The following is a 23,131-nucleotide window of genomic DNA, read 5'->3' on the forward strand; positions in this document are numbered from 1 at the left end:
TTGTTTTTTTTACAAATTAAATGAGTAACTGATAATTTTAACCCAGTCTCTGTACACACTTGTCTATTGTGGTTTTCTTGTCTGTACTAATAGAAATTCTTACACAACGTATACGGGTATTATATAATTAGGAAATGCTTTGCAAGATTAATAAAAAAAAAATGCAACAAAAAAACACAATCTGGATTACAAACTGTTTGACTAAAATATATAGAATGAATGGTGGTGAAGCTTAATAATTCTAAAAAGTGGTGTTTTTTTATAACTTTTTAATATTGCAGAGGTAACATCTGTTATCTGTAACTGCATTTTTGATATGGTAATCAAGGTCTAAATGTATCAATAAAACATAAGTAATCTGTTAAAATAAGACATCACTTTAAAAGAGCAAATTGACAGGCTTTCTTGCCTTTCGTACTTTGATAACTGAAAGTTTATAAAGTGAAACCAGATGGACGAACTTCTTGGAAAACATTACACTTGCTATCTCTTTGAAAATATCATATACCAAGAGTATAATCACTACAAAGTAATATACCTTTAAACATATATAACTGGACTAAGATCCTGACTAATTTATCTACATTAACGTCTTGCTTTACCCACAAAGAAGCCCATAAAAAGTTGATCTACCGGTTGTATTCGACACCTACCAAACTTCACAAAATATACCCCGCTGTATCCCCCTTGTGTTGGAGATGTGGGATAGAACACAGTACAATGCTACATGTTTGGTGGTCATGTAACGGAATTAAAGTTCTTTGGCACGATGTTAGTAACTTATTAGCCCTATTGGGCTTGGAGGGATTTCCTATAAATCCATCCACCTGCCTCTTTTTTCTCTTTCCAAGAAATACCACCAGGTCGTTGTCACAAATTGCCGCTTTGGTCTTCCTTGCTGCACGCAGTTGGATAGCGACTGGATGGAAATCCACAGTTTGCCCTTCGCCTCTCAGCTGAGGGACAAGGTCCAGCAATATTATTTATACGAACAAATGTCTATAGATAGACCCTATAAAACACAAGTCTTTGATGAAGCGTGGAGTTAGTGAACGGAAACATATGGGCAGCCAGGTACCAAGGGTACTACTTAACACGGATCTAGCCAACATATACATAGGTGACGCAACCTACGATTTCTTTCTGGAGGTAGGATAGCTAATATTTTGACGTATAAAATTAACCTTATATGAACGGCTGGTCCAAACTTTAGGCAGGATGCCCTGTACTGATAGTTGGGTCTTACTTTTATGTTAATTTTTTTTGTTATTATTGTTTCTATCTTTTTCCTTTAACCATATGACTGGATGATTAATTATGATTGGAAACAAGCAAGCAGGATGCCTCGAATTGTACTGAGACCAATATATGTCCATGTGAATGATGACTTATCTACGAAAATACCTTATGTACAAATGTTAACTATGGATTGTATTACCGAGACGTTACGTAATGGTATTTTTCTGGTGAAAATCAATATAACATTAATGGAAAAAATATATATATATAACTGGTTATGCATTTGTAGAGTAAAAATATAGGATAATGATTGATAAACATGTGTGACATAAGCTGTTTTGGCTAATTTTTGTTGTGATTTTCGTTTCTTTTATTACATAAACACAACTATAAGTGTACAATGCAATGAAAGGTGACTATTTTTGTAAATTTTCTATTGATACATCTGGAAAAGGCAAGGGGTGAGGAGGAATGCATTTAATTTCTACAGAAAAAAAGCAGAACATCTTTGTCTGACAAAAGTGGGTGAAGATATTCATAGCATCACGCACCTGTACAAATGGTCCAGCAAGGAAGCAGAGAAAGAAGCAGAGATATCTCTTCTACTTTCTTTTTTACCTGTGAGCAACAACCATGGCTCCTCGGGTGTTTCTGGATTACATTTCCAATTGCACAGAGTCAATCTTTAGGTTTACCAAGTATTGTGTAAAATGCTGTTCAGAATGATCTATTGGGGTTCAAAACTAGCTATCCCTGCGCTAAGCCATTAAAACCAGTGGCAAATGAGGTCCTGAGGTCCAAAGTTCTATTTAGTATGCGGTTCAGTTTCCAACCAAACTTTGTGAAATCATTATAGTTAAATTGTTTCTTGGGTATACGTGGAATAGATTGCACTCAGTTCTTAAACAGAATTCATATTGGAAAAAAACTGAGTTCATATTGGCATTTTCAGGGGGTTGTTAGTCTCATAGAACAAAGTCGATCTTTCGAGTGAGTACACAATTTTTCCTTGTCGTTTGAGTGTTTGTTTTGTGTCTCATTTTGAGCATTTCACCCTTCTTAGCTTTTGGCATTTCTTTCCCATCCTTGTCGTATTTTTGTGATTCTACTATCGAGGCATGGAATGATGGTGATGAACTTTAGCACTAGCACTGAGCATGGAATAATCAGAGAAACAACAAAAGCCGGGGGGAGAAACCATTTGTAAAACGGTCCATAGATAAATCGGTCTCCACCATACACGAGTGTATGTGCCGTACACAACACCAATGTCAAGTATCCCAATTTTGACTGTAAAATAGGTAAATTGGGAAATATGTTATTTTTCCTTAAGCATAGGTACATGTACTAAATTAAAGGCATTTTCAAAACAGCCCTTATTGTTGGCTAACATTCATATTTACATGGATAGTTTATTAAAAAAAAAACATAAAAGCAGTAATTACAAAAATAGGGAACCTTTGTAATTAGTAGCATATTAAAGTACATCAACTATCCATTCAAACTATAAAAGCATGTATATAAAATGATTGCCTGAACACGGCAAATTTAGTGCACAATGGCTTAGCATCACAGATTGAGCAACACTGATCTATAAAGCCTATAGTCCCTGTCTTTCAAACCATGTTAATGTTTGATGTATACAATGAAGAAATGAGGAACTGTGTCAGTCCCTTTACTGCCTGCATCTCTCTCTAGGGGTATCAGGTAGAATGTTGGGGTTGAAATAAAGAAAGCAACTGCACACAGCAACTAGTGTTTGGGAGTGTGACTTTCAGAAAGAAAGCATAGAGAAGCCAGGCCATCCAACAAACAACACACAAGGTTATTCACTGAATGAAGAATTCTCCATATGAGTAATTTCTTCAGTTTGATTATTCTGTCCTTAAAGTTCTACTAAAGGCACCCATATCACTTCATTTCCATGAAGTGGTCTGGATGCAGTGCTCCTTCCGTTTTAACCCTGTAATTTAAAATATTGCTGTTTTGTTAACACTACAATGTTTTCATTGCAACAACCGCTTCCCCTGTGAGAACCAACTCGTTTCTCAATCAAACTTTGCTAATAAAGAGCATTTGATTGGTGCAAATTGATATGCATGCGCTGTAGACTCTTAATGCTTCCAAATAGGAAATCACGGGTTAACTGAGGTCATCAATCTTTATGATCACAGGCAGAAAGGCGAGGACTGAAAGGAAGAAGAAAATACATGTTTGTAATCCTAACGTCCTAACGTCCCTTTAAATTTGAAATGAATTCTTAGCGATTCTTACTTTAGTGAATAACTTTGACAGTGTGTATTTATGTGCTCTTTTACGATGTGTATTAGACCTGTCAACTTTGGAAACATTTGGTTTGTTTGAATTTCTTTTGTTTTTGGTTTTGTCCGTATGGTGTGTCAGTTTGGACAAAATTTGTCCTTGAAAAAGTTTGTGGGAATGCGATTTTGCAGTACAGGAAAAGGCGCATTTTCATTTTGAATGACGTAAAATGCCTGTGTGTGTCTGTACATTTGTGCACTTAGCACCAACCTTTGTCAACACCTAACCCTAACTTAAAAAAAGGATCCTGTAATATATGAAACTCCTGAAGTGTGCCCTAGAGGAAACTAATTGAGTCTCAAGGTTCTACCAACCTTCACAATACACATTTCAGTATTATGTACTCCCTCGCTCTGTATATCACCAATTAAATTGTACTATATTCAGTTTAAAAAAAAAAAATGTTTTTTTTTGTTTGTTTTTTATCAGTTGTGATTATAATGATCCTATACCATTATTGTATTACATTTATAACAATGTAAGTAATAATGACTGACATCATTACAGCATGTGCTAAACCTGGTACTGTAGTGATGGGGGTATACCAGTTTAACTCTGCATAATTACAGTGTGATTAGAGAGAGAGTTAAGGTTTGGAGATTACAGTAATGCAGTATCTACCTTCAAGAAAAAGCGTATTGTTACTCCTGTGTTTCACATCTATTTGTGTTTCCCTAACCCTAAGTTCAACTATCCCTAAGCCGCTTGAGTCCCCATAACCCCTACTGCAAATTCCATAGTCTCACCCTACTATCACCTTAGCACAGTGCAATTGACATCTATGTCAGGGGTGCAAAAAGGTAGATCCCTAGATGTTTTAAAACTACAGCTTCCATGATGCTTTGTCATTCTAAAGCATTCTAAAGACACACAAAGCTTCATGGGAGTTGTAGTTATAAAAATCTGGGGTTCTACTTTTTGGGCACCCCTGCTCTATATGCTCTACTAGCTTTTCTGTAGCATTGCCACATGCTAGATAGGAAGAAATCACAATATATGCACATGATGATACAAAACAGAGCCTCTGCCACTGAAAGGGTTATGGCCAGGATGAAGACATTGTGGCTCAGCAGCTGACGATGATGTTTTATTATATTAATATAATTATTATATTGGATGTGTCTTCATTCAACCTCATGTACTTTTGTTTTATACTGATGTTGAACACTGACCTGCACAAAGCGGAATTCTCTCCAGTTGACGGCATTGCTCACAGAGGGCAGTGAGGTTATACCAAGGAGTATGTAAAAGAAGAATCCAAGCATACCCAAAGCAACATACGAATCTGAAATCCAGGCATAGTGGCTGGAAAAGGCTATAGGGGTTGTTACCTGCAAGCAACAGATAATGACACAAAATAACAATGTATGTCTCAGTTAGGACAAGTAACAAATAGGATATATAATAGGTATAGGTATATTTTGTATCATTGCTATTTCACGCTACAATATGTATTGGGTGACTAATTTGAATTTTTTTAAAACAGATAGTGGACATTTAATAAAATTCATATTTATGACCCTAGACAGCAATAATTGTTTTAAACCATTCATCTGAGCCTTGAAGAGTGATAGAATGGTGTGCAATGCAAGAACTGAATCCAAATCAAAGTGACTCCAAATGATAGAGGTGTTGACCAGACCTATCTACGTGTAGGTTCTCAGACTTATCTCTGTGTAGCTTTTCTCAACTGTACCACCTGTTTTATTAATTGTGGGTTACAGAAGTGGTCCCCAGGATAATTTGTTAACTGTAAAGGCCTTTGTAGGCAAGGTGTGGGTAAATATGACATGGTAAGTAACCACATGATCCTTTGTTACCAGGAAGGAGCTCTGGGCTACAATATTACAATATTCTTCTCTTTCTTGGTTATTCTCCTACCTTTCCCGGCACTTCTTCAGTGCCTCCATCATCTGTTGCTTCTTCTCCACCATAGTTACTATCTTTCTGTGTTCCTAAGGTTCTGTTTTTGTCCCCCACTGTTTACAATCTATACGGTCTCATTTGGTAAAGTAATCAGTTTGTCTCATACTATTTACAAACCTAAGGCTCATGGTTGGAACTATTGGGAGTGCAGCCAATGTGACTGCACCAGGTCTCTAGGGGGTTCGCCAATGGCTCTCACTGGTGACATGTTGCCACGTGTAGTTGTGCTGGCACCACCAGATGTTTCTGAACCATAATAAAGTACGGCAAGGTTGCATGGCAGCTCACCAGGGCCTGAGGGAAAACATGTGAAGTGTGTACAGAAGGAGGTATAACTGGACTTGGGGAAAGGGTGAGTATACCTTCGTGTGTGTTATGTGCATATAGGTCTGTGTTTGTGCATGTGCATCAGTGCATGAGTGTATATGGGCATGTGTGTCATTGTGTATCTGTGCATGCATGTATGTGTGTCAGTGTATCTGTTCATGTATGTCAATCTGTATAAGCTTCTGTTAGAGTGTAGCTGTGTGTATGTGTCTGTGTACATATGTGTGGCAGTGTATGTGTGTGTATCTTTGTATGGCAGTGTCTGTATGTGGCAATGTGCATCTAAATGTGTGTGTGGCAATGTATGTGTATATACAGCTTTCCTTTATATCTACAGTACAACATGACCAGTGATCCTTATCCAGAGTGGGAATGTTATCCAGAGAAAACGGCTTTTTATTTTAAGGTAGAGGCTTGCTCTGAGGTTATTGTATAGTCATTAGGGCTTTGTTGCAGCCAAGTACACATGGAACTTCCAGAGCATTGGGGTTGAATATTTTAGCAAATTACATTTTTTTCTTTTTTCATCAAAAATGTTTCAACATAAAATCAATGTACCCTTGAAATAATATTTTTTTGTTTTGAAATGTTTCAGATAACGTATCACATGGAACAAAGCGTCCATATATAGACTGAGAACTGGCATATGGTCTGAACACAGTTGCAAGGATTGTGTTTGATGGAGAAAGCAGGAAATGGCCCCAAGGAAAGGGAAGAACAATACAATACAATACAATAGCTGAGCTCTGCCACACATGGGTTGAAGAGCTCACTTAGTTAATAGGAATCCTGGGGGCTGGCACACCACATAAGTGGTCTTCTCATTTTAACAGCACAAAATGGTTGGGTAGTTGAATATCCATACGTACACATTGTTGCACATGGGATGAGAGAATTAGGGGTTATTGAAAAGACTTCCACTAGTTATATAGAGCCATTAGGGGGGCCTTGAATCTCACATGTACAAGCGCCAGCAAACCCATTTTAAATTCAAGCAGCTGTATATGTTCCAAAGCTGTACTGAGAGACAATTCCAAAAGCGAATGGTATCACAGTCTCAAATCTTAATGTTCAGTGTGATCTCATCATTAAAATAACAGAAAGATCATGTATATATGATACGTGTAAATATTCCAGTTGACTTTTCCAAAGTATTATTTTCAAGGTTACTATACCACTTATAGCAACACTATACATCACATCGTTATGAGAATTACCTGTTTGATGGTGTATTGGTCAGACCACCAGCGTACGTAATAGCGAATGGGAATCACGAACGTGTAAATAGCATGTAGAAAGGCGTATGCCAGGGCTACAAGCCCAAGCTGTTTTCGACATAGCATCCATTTGTCAAGCCAGTCTGGGAAGCGACTGTATTTGGTACCTCTGTATAACTGGAGGAATGCTGCAATAATTCCTGGAAGATAAACTAAAGCAAGGAGGATAAGGGAAACAATTGGGAACACTCTATTTGGAATACTAATAGCAACCAGGTAGAGTGTATTTTCATTGGATGTAGCAAAAGGATAGATAACTTCAGTTAGTACACAGTAAAGGAAAATCAATATAGTAAATCCAGTACAGATGTACATGGGAAGCCTCCACATTGGAAATAGCTGCAGTGGGTAATTTTCTATCTCATTGGCAGATAATAGAGATCCCTGGTCTAGAGGTGTTAGACCTATAGCACGAGCAATATCCATAACCATGTCTTTCGACTTCACGTCATTACCGCACACAAAAACCTGTAGCACAAGGAGAAATTTATTTTTAGTGACAATGACAACATAAATACATATTGGTAACTTTTTTTTAAAGTGTCTTACGTATAGATACACAGGCAATTTTACTGAAGGGATTTTCGTATTTAAATATAGACAAAAGTAGAAACTCTTTCAATTATTACACCACAAGGTGAGTGAGCTCTGGAGAGTAATATTAAAGTTTATATGAATACATTTTTTTCTTCTTCATTAAACAAGTTCATGTATGGAGTGGAAAAATGATTTTTGTTTTAAAATATTTCAGATAAAGTATCACATGGAACAAAGCGGAAATATAAGACTGCGAATTGGTGAATGGTCTGAATACTGTTGCAAGGATTGTATTTTATATTGATAGGAAGGTGAAGTACTCAGCTACCATTGCAGAGCTCTGCTGTGCATATGTTGAGGAGCCCACTTGATTAATAGGGATCGTGGGGCTGACACATCACATAAGTGATCCTCTTACTAAACAGCACAAAATGGATGAATTGAATATCCATACATATAGAAAAATAACCAACACATTGCTGCACATGGGATGTGCTTTAGAAGATTGGAGTGTTCCTTCCTATTTTCTCAACTAACTGTGATGGATTGCAGTAAAATAAGCAGCACTACTATGGTGGTGTATATATCGGTTCTTGTCTCGCAGAACCTCTGTGCTTTAGTCAACCCAAGGTATACAATAAAAGAAATCATACCTGTCTACTGGCATCTAATGTACCTGATTGCAGAGCCCATGCAGATACGGTGTTAAATGCCTTCACTACTTTTGCTCCAGTCACCAAACTGGCTAGGTGTTCAGCATTGGAGTTTTCAAATTGATTCATTTTTAGATTGTTGCTGACATCGACCAACACCTTTCCTTCCAGTTGACTGTTTAATTGCTCCAGAAAGTCATAATGTTCCCTGTGGATGGCCAAGATAATAATGGAAGATTCTTTTATGGCTTCTTCGTGGCTCAGAACTTTAGCTCCTTTGGGGGTCAGGTTGGACGCATGTGGATTTCTACTGCCATAAACTACATTATAGCCACATTGCAGCATCTTGGATCCAAACGATCGGCCGAAATCTCCAGTGCCAAATATACAAATAGACTCACATTTCTTGACCTCAGTTGGATAGAGAGGAATGTCTTTAGATGAATTGTCCATTTTCTGTTAATAAAAAAATAAAGAAATATTTATAAATATTGATTAATGATTGCGTATATCCATTTACACATTTTTAAATTTATATGCTAATGTATAATTTAGAATCATTTTGCACATTATTTGATGCACCTAATTTTCATGTAAATACCGAAACAGAAGGTCATATGGATATCTGAAATATATAAAACATGCAAAGACAGTTGTTACAAAAACCTTATTGAACTATGTGCCTTTAAATGTTATTTTCACTTGTCTGACTTATTTGCAGTCGTTGGTATGGTTCAGCACGAATCCTTTGTGTAAACGTATAGGTGGCCGCCATTTCAGGACTTTGCACGTGTTCGCGGCCATCTTACGTACGACCAGCGGTGTTTGCCAGCAATCGTCTGGAACTAAAAACGGAGACGCACCCAGGCGAACACCGCTGAGACCTCCAGGATAGTATAACTTCGTGCTGGACCTACCGAGCGGCCCACCGTTCGGTAGGACGATTACCCTTCGCAGGGGGAGTACAGCGACCCCCAGGATACCTATGGATGGCAATGGGTTCGTGGAGTTTCACCGTACGAACGGAGACCGACCGCAAGGCCTAAACGTGTGGAACCATTTTCGGCCAGGAAGTCTGTGCGGTCGGTCAAAACTTTGAAAACCCATAACTCTCGAACCATTCATCCGAACGGGTTGGTTTTCGGATATGTTGCTCCCCTGAACAAGATCTGTACAGCGGTGTAGGATTTAAAGGGGTACCCCCTGGTTTTGGGGTACATCCAGAACTTGGTTAAAAATATGTACTGCATAATTATGTTAACTGTTTATCTGAGGGGAGGAGATGTGTGGGAGGTATCCAATATGTGATTGGTGATTTTATGCCTCCCCCTGGGAGTATCCTTTTTGTATGTAACCACAATAAAAAGCAGGCTGGTCAGCCCAGTCCTCAGTTCTTACTTGACCCTCAAATCGCAGCCTCGACTCGTTTTGTTGGGCAGAAAGGTATCCTAGCTATGCTATAGCTAGTGGGATTGTTCTACACTTACAGGACTCTTATGGAATATTAAGGAAAGCCGCTCTCTCCTCTTCAGCAACTAGGAATCCAGACGACTAAGCGGTCCAGCTCTCAGCAAGCCTAAGGGTAACCGTAACATTTGGTGGCAGCGGTGGGATTATCCTGGATTTCCTAGGAGAGGTACGGAACGGATGGAGAGCACCTACACAAAATTGAAGCGTACCACCCTAAAAGATTTACTGGAAAGCAGAGGAGGGTACGCCAGCAACCGGCCAAGGAGAGAACTGATCGCAGAACTGACCGAACTGGACCAAAGCTTCACAATGGCGGAAACACCAACCACGAATGGTGACGAAAAGGCAAGGATTGTTCGGGAGAGGCTCTCCCTATACGGGCCAAACCCACCTATAGAACTAGTACAGCAGTTGATGGCGGAGGCAGACGAGGATATACGAAAGGCCCGAGCCCACGCACTTGACCTAGTAAATGCACAACGCAATGCTGAAGCCCCGCAGGTAATCGTTCCTGTCGAAAACGCTGGGAAGCCCAAGATACCCTTTGCGGCATTTAGATCCTTCCTAGAGAGCGAGACAGGAATTGATGAATACTTGGCGGACTTCGAAAGGCAATGCGCCCTGCACCAGATTCCCATCAGAGAGTGGCCCACGATCCTGTCTGGGAAACTATCCGGGCGAGCCCTGGAAGCTTTTCGTACCTTGGGTACTGAGGAAGTGACACAGTATGAGCGAGTTAAAGAGACACTGCTAAGACGGTACGCTGTAACTCCAGACACGTATCGCCGGCAGTTTCGAGGCACGAAAAAGAAGCCTAACGATACCCATATGGAATGGGCGCACCGAATGCGGAGAGCGGCAAATCACTGGATGAGCGGAAGTAAAGCTGTGACTGGTGAGGAAATCTTACAATTGTTTCTCTTAGAACATTTTTATAATGGCATGGAACAGCAGGGGAAGGAGTGGCTGCGAGACAGGCGACCTTCCACCCTAGAAGAAGCAGCCAAATTAGCGGATGAACATTATGACTCACGTCTTCACGAGCCAACGAGCTACCGGGCTCCAGCACGGGTTGAGCCCAGAGAGGTTTACCGTGCACCTCCTCGTACGGAGTTCCGAGCCCCGGTACCCGCAGGGCCCACCCGACACGCAGGGCCACCCAATAACAACTCTGATCGTCCCAGACCAACTTGCCACCGATGCAAGCAACCAGGGCATTTCATGGCTAACTGCCCTCTTAACACGCACCAGACACCCAGGAATTACAATTACCCCTCGGGGCCATACCGTTCTGCCCGCGCCCTCTGTGTTAACCAAGAGGCCTCGATGGAGGAATATTTGGGGCCGCTTCACGAGGCAGACCCTGTATATGCTGCTTCAGATAACCGCCAGCACCATCGGCAGAAGGTATGGCTCGAAGGGCGATCTACCGAGGGGTTGAGGGACACAGGGGCTACCATCACACTGGTGCAGAGTCACTTGGTGCCAGAACACAAGCGGTCAGGGCAGACCGTGGCCGTTAGAGTGGCGGGGGGGATGTGTACAAAATTCCGACCGCGAAAGTACACCTTGATTGGGGAGCGGGAAAGGGGGCTGTGAACGTGGGCATAATGGATAATTTACCTGCGGAAGTACTACTGGGCAACGATTTGGGCCCCATGACTTCTGCCTATGCTCCAGCGTACAACAACGAGGCGAACCCAGTGACTACCCGAGCACAAGCCCGGACGGACCGAGAACCCTCACCAGTGCGGGAGACCCAGGTAAGACCGACCCCGACTGTTCCTGACATGTTAGGCCCCATACCCTGGGACACCCCAGATACTTTCGAGACCGAGTCTAGGAATGATCCGACTTTACAAAAATACCGGGAACGAGCAGAGACCGGGGGGAGCGGGGCAGATAACGAAACTTTTCTATGGGAAAAAGGCAAACTATACCGCTTGACGGAGAAAAAGGGACAACGTAGGCGACAGCTGGTAGTGCCCCACAAATACCGTCGAGAAATCCTCAAGATAGGACACGACATCCCCTTGGCAGGTCATCTAGCTGTGACCCGTACGCTACACCGCATTACCCACACATTCTTTTGGCCAGGAGTACACGCTGATGTTAGGACTTATTGTAATACTTGCGATGTGTGTCAACGAGTAGGAAGGCGAGGTGATCACCCTAAAGCCCATCTAGTCAATATGCCCATCGTAGAGGAACCCTTTAGCAGGGTTGCTATTGACCTAGTAGGACCACTGGCCACCCCTAGTCCCTCCGGTAAGCGCTACATCCTTACCGTAGTGGACTACGCTACCAGGTACCCCGAGGCTGTCGCCCTGTCCAACATCCAAGCGGATACGGTAGCGAATGCACTGGTACAAGTGTTCTCCCGGGTAGGATTTCCAAAGGAGATCCTGTCTGACCGAGGCACCCAATTCACAGCCGAATTGACCCAACAACTCTGGCAGGTCTGCAAAATTAAATCCCTTCTGAGCTCCCCCTACCATCCCCAGACGAACGGACTTTGTGAGAGGTTCAACGGAACCCTCAAACAAATGCTCAAAACGTTCACTCAAGAATACCGAGATTGGGAACGCTTCCTGCCGCACCTCCTGTTTGCCTATCGGGAGGTGCCCCAGGAAACGACAGGGTTCTCTCCCTTTGAGTTGCTCTACGGAAGAAAGGTACGGGGCCCCCTAAACCTGATCCGGGAGCACTGGGAGGGAGAGACAGAAACTGACGGTGTCCCCATTGTGCCATACGTGCTGGAACTCAGAGACCGAATGGAGCAGCTAGCCAGATCCGTGCAGGCTAACCTCCAGTCGGCCCAGAGAAGACAGAAGGTATGGTACGATCGGGGGGCCCGAAGGAGAATCTTTACCATAGGACAAAAGGTGTTGGTACTTAAGCCGGTAAAGACAGACAAATTGCAAGCATCATGGCAGGGCCCCTACCAGATTGTAGAGAAACGGGGCGACACAACTTATGTCATAGCCAGTTGCCACGACAACAACCTTAGGAGGACGTTCCATGTAAACATGCTCAAAGAATACTTGGAGCGACCCGAGAACGTGACAGCCGTATGTTGTCCTCCCCAGGAAGACCCCGACAGTCTACCCATCCCCGACCTATTAGAAAAAAGTCCCCCCACAGGGATAGTATCCCAGGTTCAGATAGGAGACCGACTTAACCCCACTGAAAGGGAGCAGCTCAATACACTCCTCCAGGCCAAACACCTCACCTTCTCCCAGAAGCCAGGGTACACTACCCTAACTACCCACCAGGTCGACACCCCCGGGCAAACACCCTTACGCCAGCCCCCGTATCGCATCCCCGAGGCAGTTAGAACAGGAATGAAGCAGGAGATAGATGAGATGCTCCAACTCGGGGTGATTGAGCCCTCCGATAGTCCCTGGGCCTCCCCGGTTGTCCTGGTACCCAAGAAAGATGGGACGACCCGGTTCTGTGTAGATTACCGGAGGCTCAATGAAAAAACAGTGACGGACGCGTACCCGATGCCCAGGGTAGACGAGCTACTCGATCGTATAGCCAGGGGAAATTACCTGACCACTATCGACCTCTGCAAGGGTTACTGGCAGATTCCCCTGGCCCCGGAGGCTATCCCCAAGTCGGCATTCGTCACCCTATTCGGCTTATACCAGTTTAAGGTAATGCCGTTTGGGATGAAGAATGCCCCAGCTACATTCCAGCGCTTGGTGGATAGGCTCCTGGATGGCTTCCAGAGTTTTGCCTGTGCATACCTGGACGACATAGCGATTCACAGTGAGTCCTGGGAGGACCACTTAGCTCATGTAGGAATGGTTCTGGATCAGATCCGGGCTGCTGGCCTGACTCTGAAACCAGAAAAATGTCACTTTGGGATGGCCGAGGTACAGTACCTGGGTCACCGGGTGGGGTGCGGAAAACAGCGACCAGAGCCAGCCAAGATAGAAGCTGTTGCCAATTGGCCCACCCCCATCACTAAAACCCAGGTTCTGGCCTTTCTGGGCACGGCAGGGTACTACAGACGATTTTTACCCGACTACAGCACACTTGCCAAACCCCTGACTGACTTGACCAAGAAAAACTTACCTCGACAGGTCCTGTGGTCTCCCCACTGTGAAAAGGCTTTCCAGGCCCTCAAAAACGCTTTGGTTAATGCTCCTGTCTTGGCGGCTCCAGCTCTTAATAAACGTTTTATCGTCCATACAGACGCTTCCATGTTCGGGCTGGGAGCCGTCCTCAGCCAAGTAGGTGAAGATGGAGGGGAGCATCCAGTTGCCTACATCAGCCGGAAGCTCCTACCCCGCGAAGTCAGCTATGCAGCGGTCGAAAAGGAGTGTTTGGCCTTGGTGTGGGCATTAAAGAAATTGACTCCCTATTTATATGGACAAGAGTTCACTCTGGTCACCGACCATAACCCGTTGGTGTGGCTAAACCGGGTCTCTGGAGATAACGGCAGGTTATTACGTTGGAGTTTATCATTGCAACCCTTCAATTTTACCATTACCTACCGACCCGGGAAACAGAATGGCAACGCGGACGGGTTGTCCAGACAAACGGACCTCAGCCCAGCATAACCAGCGGTCTGGACAGCCTTAGTCTGCCCCGAAAAGGGGTCAGACGGTGTCTGCCAGAGTGTTCCACAAAAAGGGAGCACTGTTACAAAAACCTTATTGAACTATGTGCCTTTAAATGTTATTTTCACTTGTCTGACTTATTTGCAGTCGTTGGTATGGTTCAGCACGAATCCTTTGTGTAAACGTATAGGTGGCCGCCATTTCAGGACTTTGCACGTGTTCGCGGCCATCTTACGTACGACCAGCGGTGTTTGCCAGCAATCGTCTGGAACTAAAAACGGAGACGCACCCAGGCGAACACCGCTGAGACCTCCAGGATAGTATAACTTCGTGCTGGACCTACCGAGCGGCCCACCGTTCGGTAGGACGATTACCCTTCGCAGGGGGAGTACAGCGACCCCCAGGATACCTATGGATGGCAATGGGTTCGTGGAGTTTCACCGTACGAACGGAGACCGACCGCAAGGCCTAAACGTGTGGAACCATTTTCGGCCATGAAGTCTGTGCGGTCGGTCAAAACTTTGAAAACCCATAACTCTCGAACCATTCATCCGAACGGGTTGGTTTTCGGATATGTTGCTCCCCTGAACAAGATCTGTACAGCGGTGTAGGATTTAAAGGGGTACCCCCTGGTTTTGGGGTACATCCAGAACTTGGTTAAAAATATGTACTGCATAATTATGTTAACTGTTTATCTGAGGGGAGGAGATGTGTGGGAGGTATCCAATATGTGATTGGTGATTTTATGCCTCCCCCTGGGAGTATCCTTTTTGTATGTAACCACAATAAAAAGCAGGCTGGTCAGCCCAGTCCTCAGTTCTTACTTGACCCTCAAATCGCAGCCTCGACTCGTTTTGTTGGGCAGAAAGGTATCCTAGCTATGCTATAGCTAGTGGGATTGTTCTACACTTACAGGACTCTTATGGAATATTAAGGAAAGCCGCTCTCTCCTCTTCAGCAACTAGGAATCCAGACGACTAAGCGGTCCAGCTCTCAGCAAGCCTAAGGGTAACCGTAACAACAGTTAAGAGATTTAGTTATTGTTGCACAATCTATAATGTGGTGTAAGGGATTTTGCCCATGATTATGCTCATTGGTGGCATATTTGATGGTTCTGTCATCTGAGAAACAACTACCGTAATCTACTAGGATTTAATACAATACAGTTTCTGGTCTTAATAAAGAATGGTGTATTAATCCAAACAAGGTTGATGGGAATGAAGATAATAGTTGGCTAAGGGATAGCCATTACATTTTAGATTTTATTCACACATAGTTACATAGTTACATAGCTGAAAAGAGACTTGCGTCCATCAAGTTCAGCCTTCCTCACATTTGTTTTTTTGCTGTTGATCCAAAAGAAGGCAAAAAAAAAAAACAGTTTGAAGCACAATTTTGCAACAAGCTAGGAAAAACATTCCTTCTTGACCCCAGAATGGCAGCCAGATTTATCCTTGGATCAAGCAATTATTACCCTATATTGAAAGATGATATCCTTGAATATTCTGTTTTTGCAAGTATGCATCTAGTAGCTGTTTGAACATCTGTATGGACTCTGATAAAACCACTTCTTCAGGCAGAGAATTCCACATCTTGATTGTTCTTACAGTAAAAAAAACCTTTCCTTTGCCTTAGACGAAATCTTCTTTCTTTCAAGTGAGAAGTGACCAATAGATAGAAAAAAAAAGAGTAGCAAAAAACTACAATATATATTTATATATTATATATTTAACAAATACATAATATATAAATATATATAGATTCATTACTACTCCTCCTCTTTTTCCCTCTGTTGGTTACTTTTTACCACTGATCTGTAAAGGAAATGGCACAAAGTTCACCAATCAATGTACTGAAAAATATATACACGATACTTATATTTTGTAATTCAATAATTGGCCCAGTTTTGCAGCTTGTTGGTTCGTCCAAATCGTTTTCCTAAATATTTTTGCATGGTCGTTACTTGGACAAGCCAAACTGCCACCTGGATGATTATTGAACTACCAGAACTAATTTTTTATTTAGGCCGAACTAATTTTTTCCGCTGCGCACAAATCTAATCATTGCAATATGGAAACATATTACCTGGCCTGACAGGTCTGCAACATCGGATATTGCCAGAACATCAGGTTCGTTGATAACAGCTGAACATTCTGAACTACTTATGAGCTACTTCATACACTGCCCTGACAAATGTCATGAATTGACCTGATTATATTCCCCTCACTGAACAAATTAAAATGAAAAAGACACTAGAGTTACCAAAACAACTTTAGCTTAATGAAACAGTTTTTGTGTATAGATCATGCCTCTGAGGTTTTGCTGCTAAATTCTATGCCATTTTGGAGTTAAATCCCTTTTGTTTCTGTTTATGCAGTCCAAGCCACACCTACCCTTCTTGTGACTCACATGGCCTGCATGAAAACAAAATGGTTTCAACTTTCAATCAGATGTATTTTATTTTAAAAGTGTTTATCTCCCATTGATAACAGGAGTAGTCCCAGAAGATTGGAAGTTAGCGAATGTTGTGCCCATTCACAAGAAAGGTAATAGGGAGGAGTCGGGCAACTATAGGCCAGTAAGCCTTACTTCAGTAGTGGGGAAAGTGATGGAAACCATGTTAAAGGATAGGATTCTTGAACATCTAAAAACACATGGATTTCAAGATCAGAGACAACATGGGTTTACTTCAGGGAGATCATGCCAAACTAATCTTATTGATTTTTTTGATTGGGTAACTAAAATTATAGATCAGGGTGGTGCAGTAGACATTGCTTACCTAGATTTCAGTAAGGCTTTTGACACTGTTGCACATAGACGGCTTATCAATAAACTACAATCTTTGAGTTTGGATTCCAATATTGTTGAATGGGTAAGGCAGTGGCTGAGTGACAGGCAACAGAGGATTGTAGTCAATGGAGTATATTCGAAGCTTGGGCTTGTCACCAGTGGGGTACCTCAGGGATCTGTACTTGGACCCATTCTTTTTAATATTTTTATTAGTAATATTGCAGAAGGTCTTGATGGTAAGGTGTGTCTTTTTGCGGATGATACTAAGATATGTAACAGGGTTGATGTTCCAGGAGGGACAAGCCAAATGGAAAATGATTTAGGTAAACTAGAAAAATGGTCAGAGTTGTGGCAACTGACATTTAATGTGGATAAGTGCAAGATAATGCATCATGGACGTAAAAACCCAAGGGCAGAGTACAGAATATTTGATAGAGTCCTAACCTCAACATCTGAGGAAAGGGATTTAGAGGTGATTATTTCTGATGACTTAAAGGTAGGCAGACAATGTAATAGAGCAGCAGGAAATGCTAGCAGAATGCTTGGTTGTATAGGGAGAGGTATTAGCAGTAGAAAGAGGGAAGTGCTCATGCCATTGTACAGAACACTGGTGAGACCTCACTTGGAGTACTGTACACAGTACTGGAGACCCTATCTTCAGAAGGATATTGATACCTTAGAGAGAGTTCAAAGAAGGGCTACTAAACTGGTTCATGGATTGCAGGATAAAACTTACCAAGAAAGGTTAAATGATCTTAACATGTATAGCTTGGAGGAAAGACGAGACAGGGGGGATATGATAGAAACATTTAAATACACAAAGGGAATCAACACAGTAAAGGAGGAGACTATATTTAAAAGAAGAAAAACTACCACAACAAGAGGACATAGTCTTAAATTAGAGGGACAAAGGTTTAAATATAATATTCGGAAGTATTACTTTACTGAGAGGGTAGTGGATGCATGGAATAGCCTTCCAGCTGAAGTGGTAGAGGTTAACACCGTAAAGGAGTTTAAGCATGCGTGGGATAGGCATAAGGCTATCCTAACTATAAGATAAGGCCAGGGACTAATGAAAGTATTTAGAAAACTGGGCAGACTAGATGGGCCGAATGGTTCTTATCTGCCGTCACATTCTATGTTTCTATGTTTCTATGTTTCTCCCGCTCTGTAACTTGAACCTTAATCACACACAGGAGACTCCTGCAGGATCTAGCAAGCTATTAACATATCAGGAGATAAGAAATTAGAAATTAAACAGAATTTGCAATAAAGGAAGTATAAACATTAGATGATACTTTACAGGAAGTGTTTTTGATGGCTGTGTAAGTCACATGCATGGAGGTGTGAATAAGGCTGCATAAACAAAGTGATTTAACTCATAAATGGTAGAGAATAGAGCAGTGAGACTGCAGGGGCATGATCTTTACATCAAAACGGCTTGATTAAGCTAAAGTTGTTTTGGTGACTAAAGTGTCCCTTTAAATTCTGTTTTACTGCCTTCTTAATTAACTTATATGAAACTAATATATCTGAACAGAGAAAAAGATAATACATTGTCTTTCATTCTGATGTGCTCAGTGTTGGGCAGACCTTAAATCTTGTTCAAATGATCAGCTACTTTACTTGATCATTAGAAGCATGTTGAAACATTGTATGCATTTCTTAACTTGGTTGACATGGACAACTCATTGCTACTCACTTGGGTTATTCACTGTTGCAGAATTGGGGAGAACTGACAAGGAATTGTAAATGTATGCCAAAAAACCTAAGCAAATATTCTGTATTAAGGGTTTTTGGCCTAACATTTACAATTCTCTTGTCAATTACCTGCAATTGCCAATTTAATGAATATCATCAAGGGTTTAAAGAATTAGATCCAAGTTTAGTAGTTGAGATGAATTCTATTCCAAAATTAATCACAATTATATTTATATCTTGTATTTGCTTCTTCCTTTTATAGTGATCTTAATCCTGTAACAAATCCTTTGCATTCCGGAATAGAAAGCAAGTATCTGGTAATGAGAACGTTAAAGAACATTGCTTGCATTCTTTAATTTTTCTCTAGTGCAGATAATGGGAAGATAGTTTGTTTTAGAGATTAGAGAAATATTTTGGCTAAGATGTGTTGACTGTGCGACACTGTATTACTGAGTTGTTAGGTGTAGGCTCCTATTTTCAGTTTAGGAATGAAAGAAAGTACTTTTTTTTCAGATGTCCATTTGCAAGTGAAAGTGTTTTAGATTACCTAAGTGTGTCATTTTACCCAACCTGCAACTAACACTTTGACAACATTAATACAGTAAAAAGAATGGGTAAGATGGCAAAAAAACAACGAATTACATTTTAGATCAAAATAGTCACGTTGGAAAAATGTCATTTCATCGTCAGTTTTTCTCTTTCACTTGGTTGTCAACTGACCACAAACCCTGTTTTATCAAGATCAAGATTATAGCTTGATCAGTTTTCTCTTTATACATCCAATACATTATCCACCAATATTACATGTGTATTTAAAATATTGCCGATTTGTACACATAATGAAACAAGACTCACCTCCTGTATTTGTGTTTCTCTTAGTTCAAAATCTGTGTTGGGTGAATACTGTTCTCTGCTCCTTGTTAAGAAATTTGGATTGCTCTTGTAGGAGCTGAGATATTTTGCAAGTAAGAAACCCCTCCCTTTTAGAGAAAAATAAAGGACGGTCATTCGGGGAATAACCCATGGTCTCTTGGCAGATCTTAGGTTTCTGTTTTGAATACCATTGGCACGTAGAAACTGCAAAATGTGCAGCAAGTATTACATCACACATATTAAAGGGACAATGTTATCAACTATTCAGGGTTCATTAATGAGAACTATTATTTGCTTTACTGGTCATTCACTTCTAAGCATCTCGAGCAGCTTGTATATATCCGGCTTACTCACTTTCTCAATACTAACTCTCTCATTAACTATCTTTAGTCTGAATTTTTCATTCCACTGATCAGCCCTTACTAAAGTGACTAATGATTTGCTTTTTCTACCAAATCTAATGTTTAGTACGGTCTTTTAATTCACCTTTAACTTTCTTCTGCTTTATGAATTGTCAACCACTCACTCACTCTTCAAACTCTTCACCACCTTGGCCGCCATGACTATGTCCTTTCCTGTTCTCATCCTCCCTGTCCCAATGCTTGTTGAGTGTTGATCCTTCATATTGCAATACCATCTATACACAGTCAAGACTCCGATTTATATCTTCTCCCTAATATTTCTGCTGTTCGCTCATCTGGAACAAGTAACTTATTGTCTGTCTTCTAACTTTATCTGGAGAGTCAACACAGTGAAACACTGTCCTCCACAAGAAACACCAAGCCTCAACAGCAAACCAATTACCAACCTCATGCTGACGAGTGGGATTAATAATGAAACTGCTGTCCATGATTAGTTCACTGGCTTTGCATCTCTTCCTGAGTTGTGTCTCAAAGCTGTATACAGCAATCATAGGCTCCAAGAAATCCATGTTTAAAATGCAATAATTAGGCAAAAAGGTGATTCATTTTTAACTCATTTGCATATGCTTATCCAGAATCCCTTGCGGTAGTAACATCATGGTAAATTTAAGATTTCTGTGGAAAAGTGGTATGGCTTGACTGGTGTGTGCAGATCTGTGTTTAACAATGCATTGACTGCCCACTGAGAATAGTTTAATATGTATTTGAAAGAGAAATGGGCATATAACTGGCACATAATTCAGGATCCCTACCATCCTTAGTAAGAGTAATGATATGGGCAAAGAGAGAGAATCTGGTTTTAAAGCATCCCCATTATCAAGTAAGTTAAGAGATGTAGTGAGGTGTAGTATTAAGAGGGAGCTACATTTCTTATAATAAGTCAGGTGAACCAATTGACAGCAAAAACAGCAAACAATTAAAACAATAAAATTAAAACTAAAATAAATAAAATAAATCAGCATGTAGCCATTAAGATACAGATTTCTACCATATACACCTACAGTATAAATAGCCCAGTAAACCCTCCCGCTGGGCGCCATCAGCCAATCCCAGTGTGAGGTCAATATCCACACCGCTGATCTTCATTGCGGTGTCCAAGCCTCAATTCCATTCTTCTTCCTATGACGCACCAGTTCCACCTCCTTCTTCCGTTATTCGCCATCCTTTGCGTGTGCGTTCCACTCGGGGGCCATGCATTCCATTCTGGCTTTATGTCTGTCTGTATTACTCCCAGATCGTATCAAGCGATACCGAGCACTATAATTCCATATTAGTAGGAACATACGATAAAACACATATATCAAGGGTCTGTTTGAATTCTAACTTAAATAAATGTGCTTTATCATAATATCATAATACCTTACAAATGTTTGACCAGACATTTTATACGTGAATAATTACATATATTATACATTAATCATATGCTTTTATTTCTTAAATTATTTTAAAAAATATTTTTAGCACAATAGAAACCTACATATTTTTGCAAGTTAATGCAATATCCAACTTAAAAAGAAGTCTCCGGCTTCAACTGTGATGATTTGTTTTTTTCAAATTCCGCTCTTTTGAGCGAAATTTTGCACAACGTTTGTCAAGTCACAGTAACTAAGTAAACCCCAAAGTCATGCAAACAGTTTGAAAATAAATGACCTAAAGTAATCACACACTGATTCCCGATAGAGTGAAAAACAGAACATATGTTAGAATGATATGAGTGCTTTCTAACAAATGATGAAATTGAAGAATGTTTTGGAAACTTGATGTAAAAAAAATCCCTGGAATTTTCTAATTACCGTTTCTGCTTGACCATTTCTGTCTTTCACAAAAGATACCAGACTGCACAAAGGAGTACACAGAACAGAACATCCTATACCAAACAGCGGTTCAAAGGCTGAGGCTGCATTTCCAATATTGCTCAATTTTTCATTTAAGGGGAAAACCCACATGGAAATATGAAAATCTGCAAAGTCTAGGATGAAATGAAAAACAATTATGTTTGCCAGACTTTTTAGCAGCTGTCTTTAACATTAGAAAATCCTCAAATAGCTTAAAACAACTTTGTGAAACTAACAAAATTTTGTTTGTGCCCACGCAAGATAAGTTTAAGTTTAAATGGTCCCTAATGGATTAAATATTATACAGAACCAAGAAAATGAATTAACACTAGTTGACTTTGAAAATGAATAACATTAAAGGGCTTCTATCACGCCCCAAACAATTTATACTCATTAGATTAAGCATAAGATCATATCAATTCATTGTGCTAGCAGTTTTGCTAGCAATGTATACATTAGGAGAAAGACATTTAACCCCTTAAGGACACATGACATGTGTGACATGTCATGATTCCCTTTTATTCCAGAAGTTTGGTCCTTAAGGGGTTAAAAAAAAAAAAAGTTTTTTTTTCCCAGCTGACAAGGGAGAGCAGAAAAGACCTTCCACAGAAGATCTCTTTACTGAGAGGGTAGTGGATGCATGGAATAGCTTACCAGCTAAAGTGGTAGAGGTTAACACAGTGAAGGAGTTTAAGCATGAGTGGGATAGTATAAGGCTATCTTAACTATGAGATAAGGCCAGGGACTAATGAAAGTATTTAGAAAATTGGGCAGACTTGATGGGCCGAATGGTTCTTATCTGCCGTCACATTCTATGTTTCTATGTTTCTATGTTACTATTCTCTCCTCCCATGGCATCCACAGCGCATGTGCTGCGGTTGCTATAGAAACTCCCACGTCACTCTGTTCAGAGCTAATCCACCTAGCCCTGGTGTGTATAGCTTTTAGGTCCATTTGGGCGACCCCCTCACCCCTCTCCCGTATTAGTTCTTTTAATGGATCTCTTTATCCTGTGATATATTTTGGAAATAGGACATTTTAGAAATCGTGTAATATTGCTGTAAGAGAGAAACTTATGAATAGTAATAGTTATACTCACAAAGGTGGAGCCTAAATGCAGGTTCAGTATTGTAGCTTTGTATGGGACCACTCCACCTTCTTTTATAAGTGCAGGACCTCCAGTAATGG

The 23,131-nt window shown here is 41.0% G+C and overlaps 1 protein-coding gene across 1 annotated transcript; it reads right to left on the bottom strand.

Annotated features, from left to right (window-relative positions):
- Positions 1-387: 387 nt before the first annotated feature.
- LOC134609078 (metalloreductase STEAP4-like) lies at positions 388-19,781 on the bottom strand. The gene is made up of 5 exons (XM_063452467.1): positions 19,669-19,781; positions 8,282-8,737; positions 7,032-7,559; positions 4,734-4,892; positions 388-2,529 (listed from the first exon to the last, which is right to left on the bottom strand). The coding sequence occupies exons 2-5, from the start codon at positions 8,732-8,734 to the stop codon at positions 2,299-2,301; spliced, it is 1,371 nt and encodes a 456-aa protein (XP_063308537.1). The 5' UTR covers positions 8,735-8,737; positions 19,669-19,781; the 3' UTR covers positions 388-2,298.
- Positions 19,782-23,131: the final 3,350 nt, after the last annotated feature.

The sequence above is a fragment of the Pelobates fuscus genome, chromosome 4, assembly GCF_036172605.1.
Source record: "Pelobates fuscus isolate aPelFus1 chromosome 4, aPelFus1.pri, whole genome shotgun sequence".
Lineage (NCBI taxonomy): Eukaryota > Metazoa > Chordata > Amphibia > Anura > Pelobatidae > Pelobates > Pelobates fuscus.

What these genes read in the sequence shown, in the direction of transcription:
- LOC134609078 (XM_063452467.1), bottom strand. Translation starts at nt 8,734, where the DNA reads ATGGACAATTCATCTAAAGACATTCCTCTCTATCCAACTGAGGTCAAG. An exon ending in CATTAGATGCCAGTAGACAG is followed by an intron (nt 7,560 to 8,281) that starts GTATGATTTCTT and finishes CTTGTGCTACAG; the next exon opens with GTTTTTGTGTGCGGTAATGA. An exon ending in ACCAATACACCATCAAACAG is followed by an intron (nt 4,893 to 7,031) that starts GTAATTCTCATA and finishes TGTTGCTTGCAG; the next exon opens with GTAACAACCCCTATAGCCTT.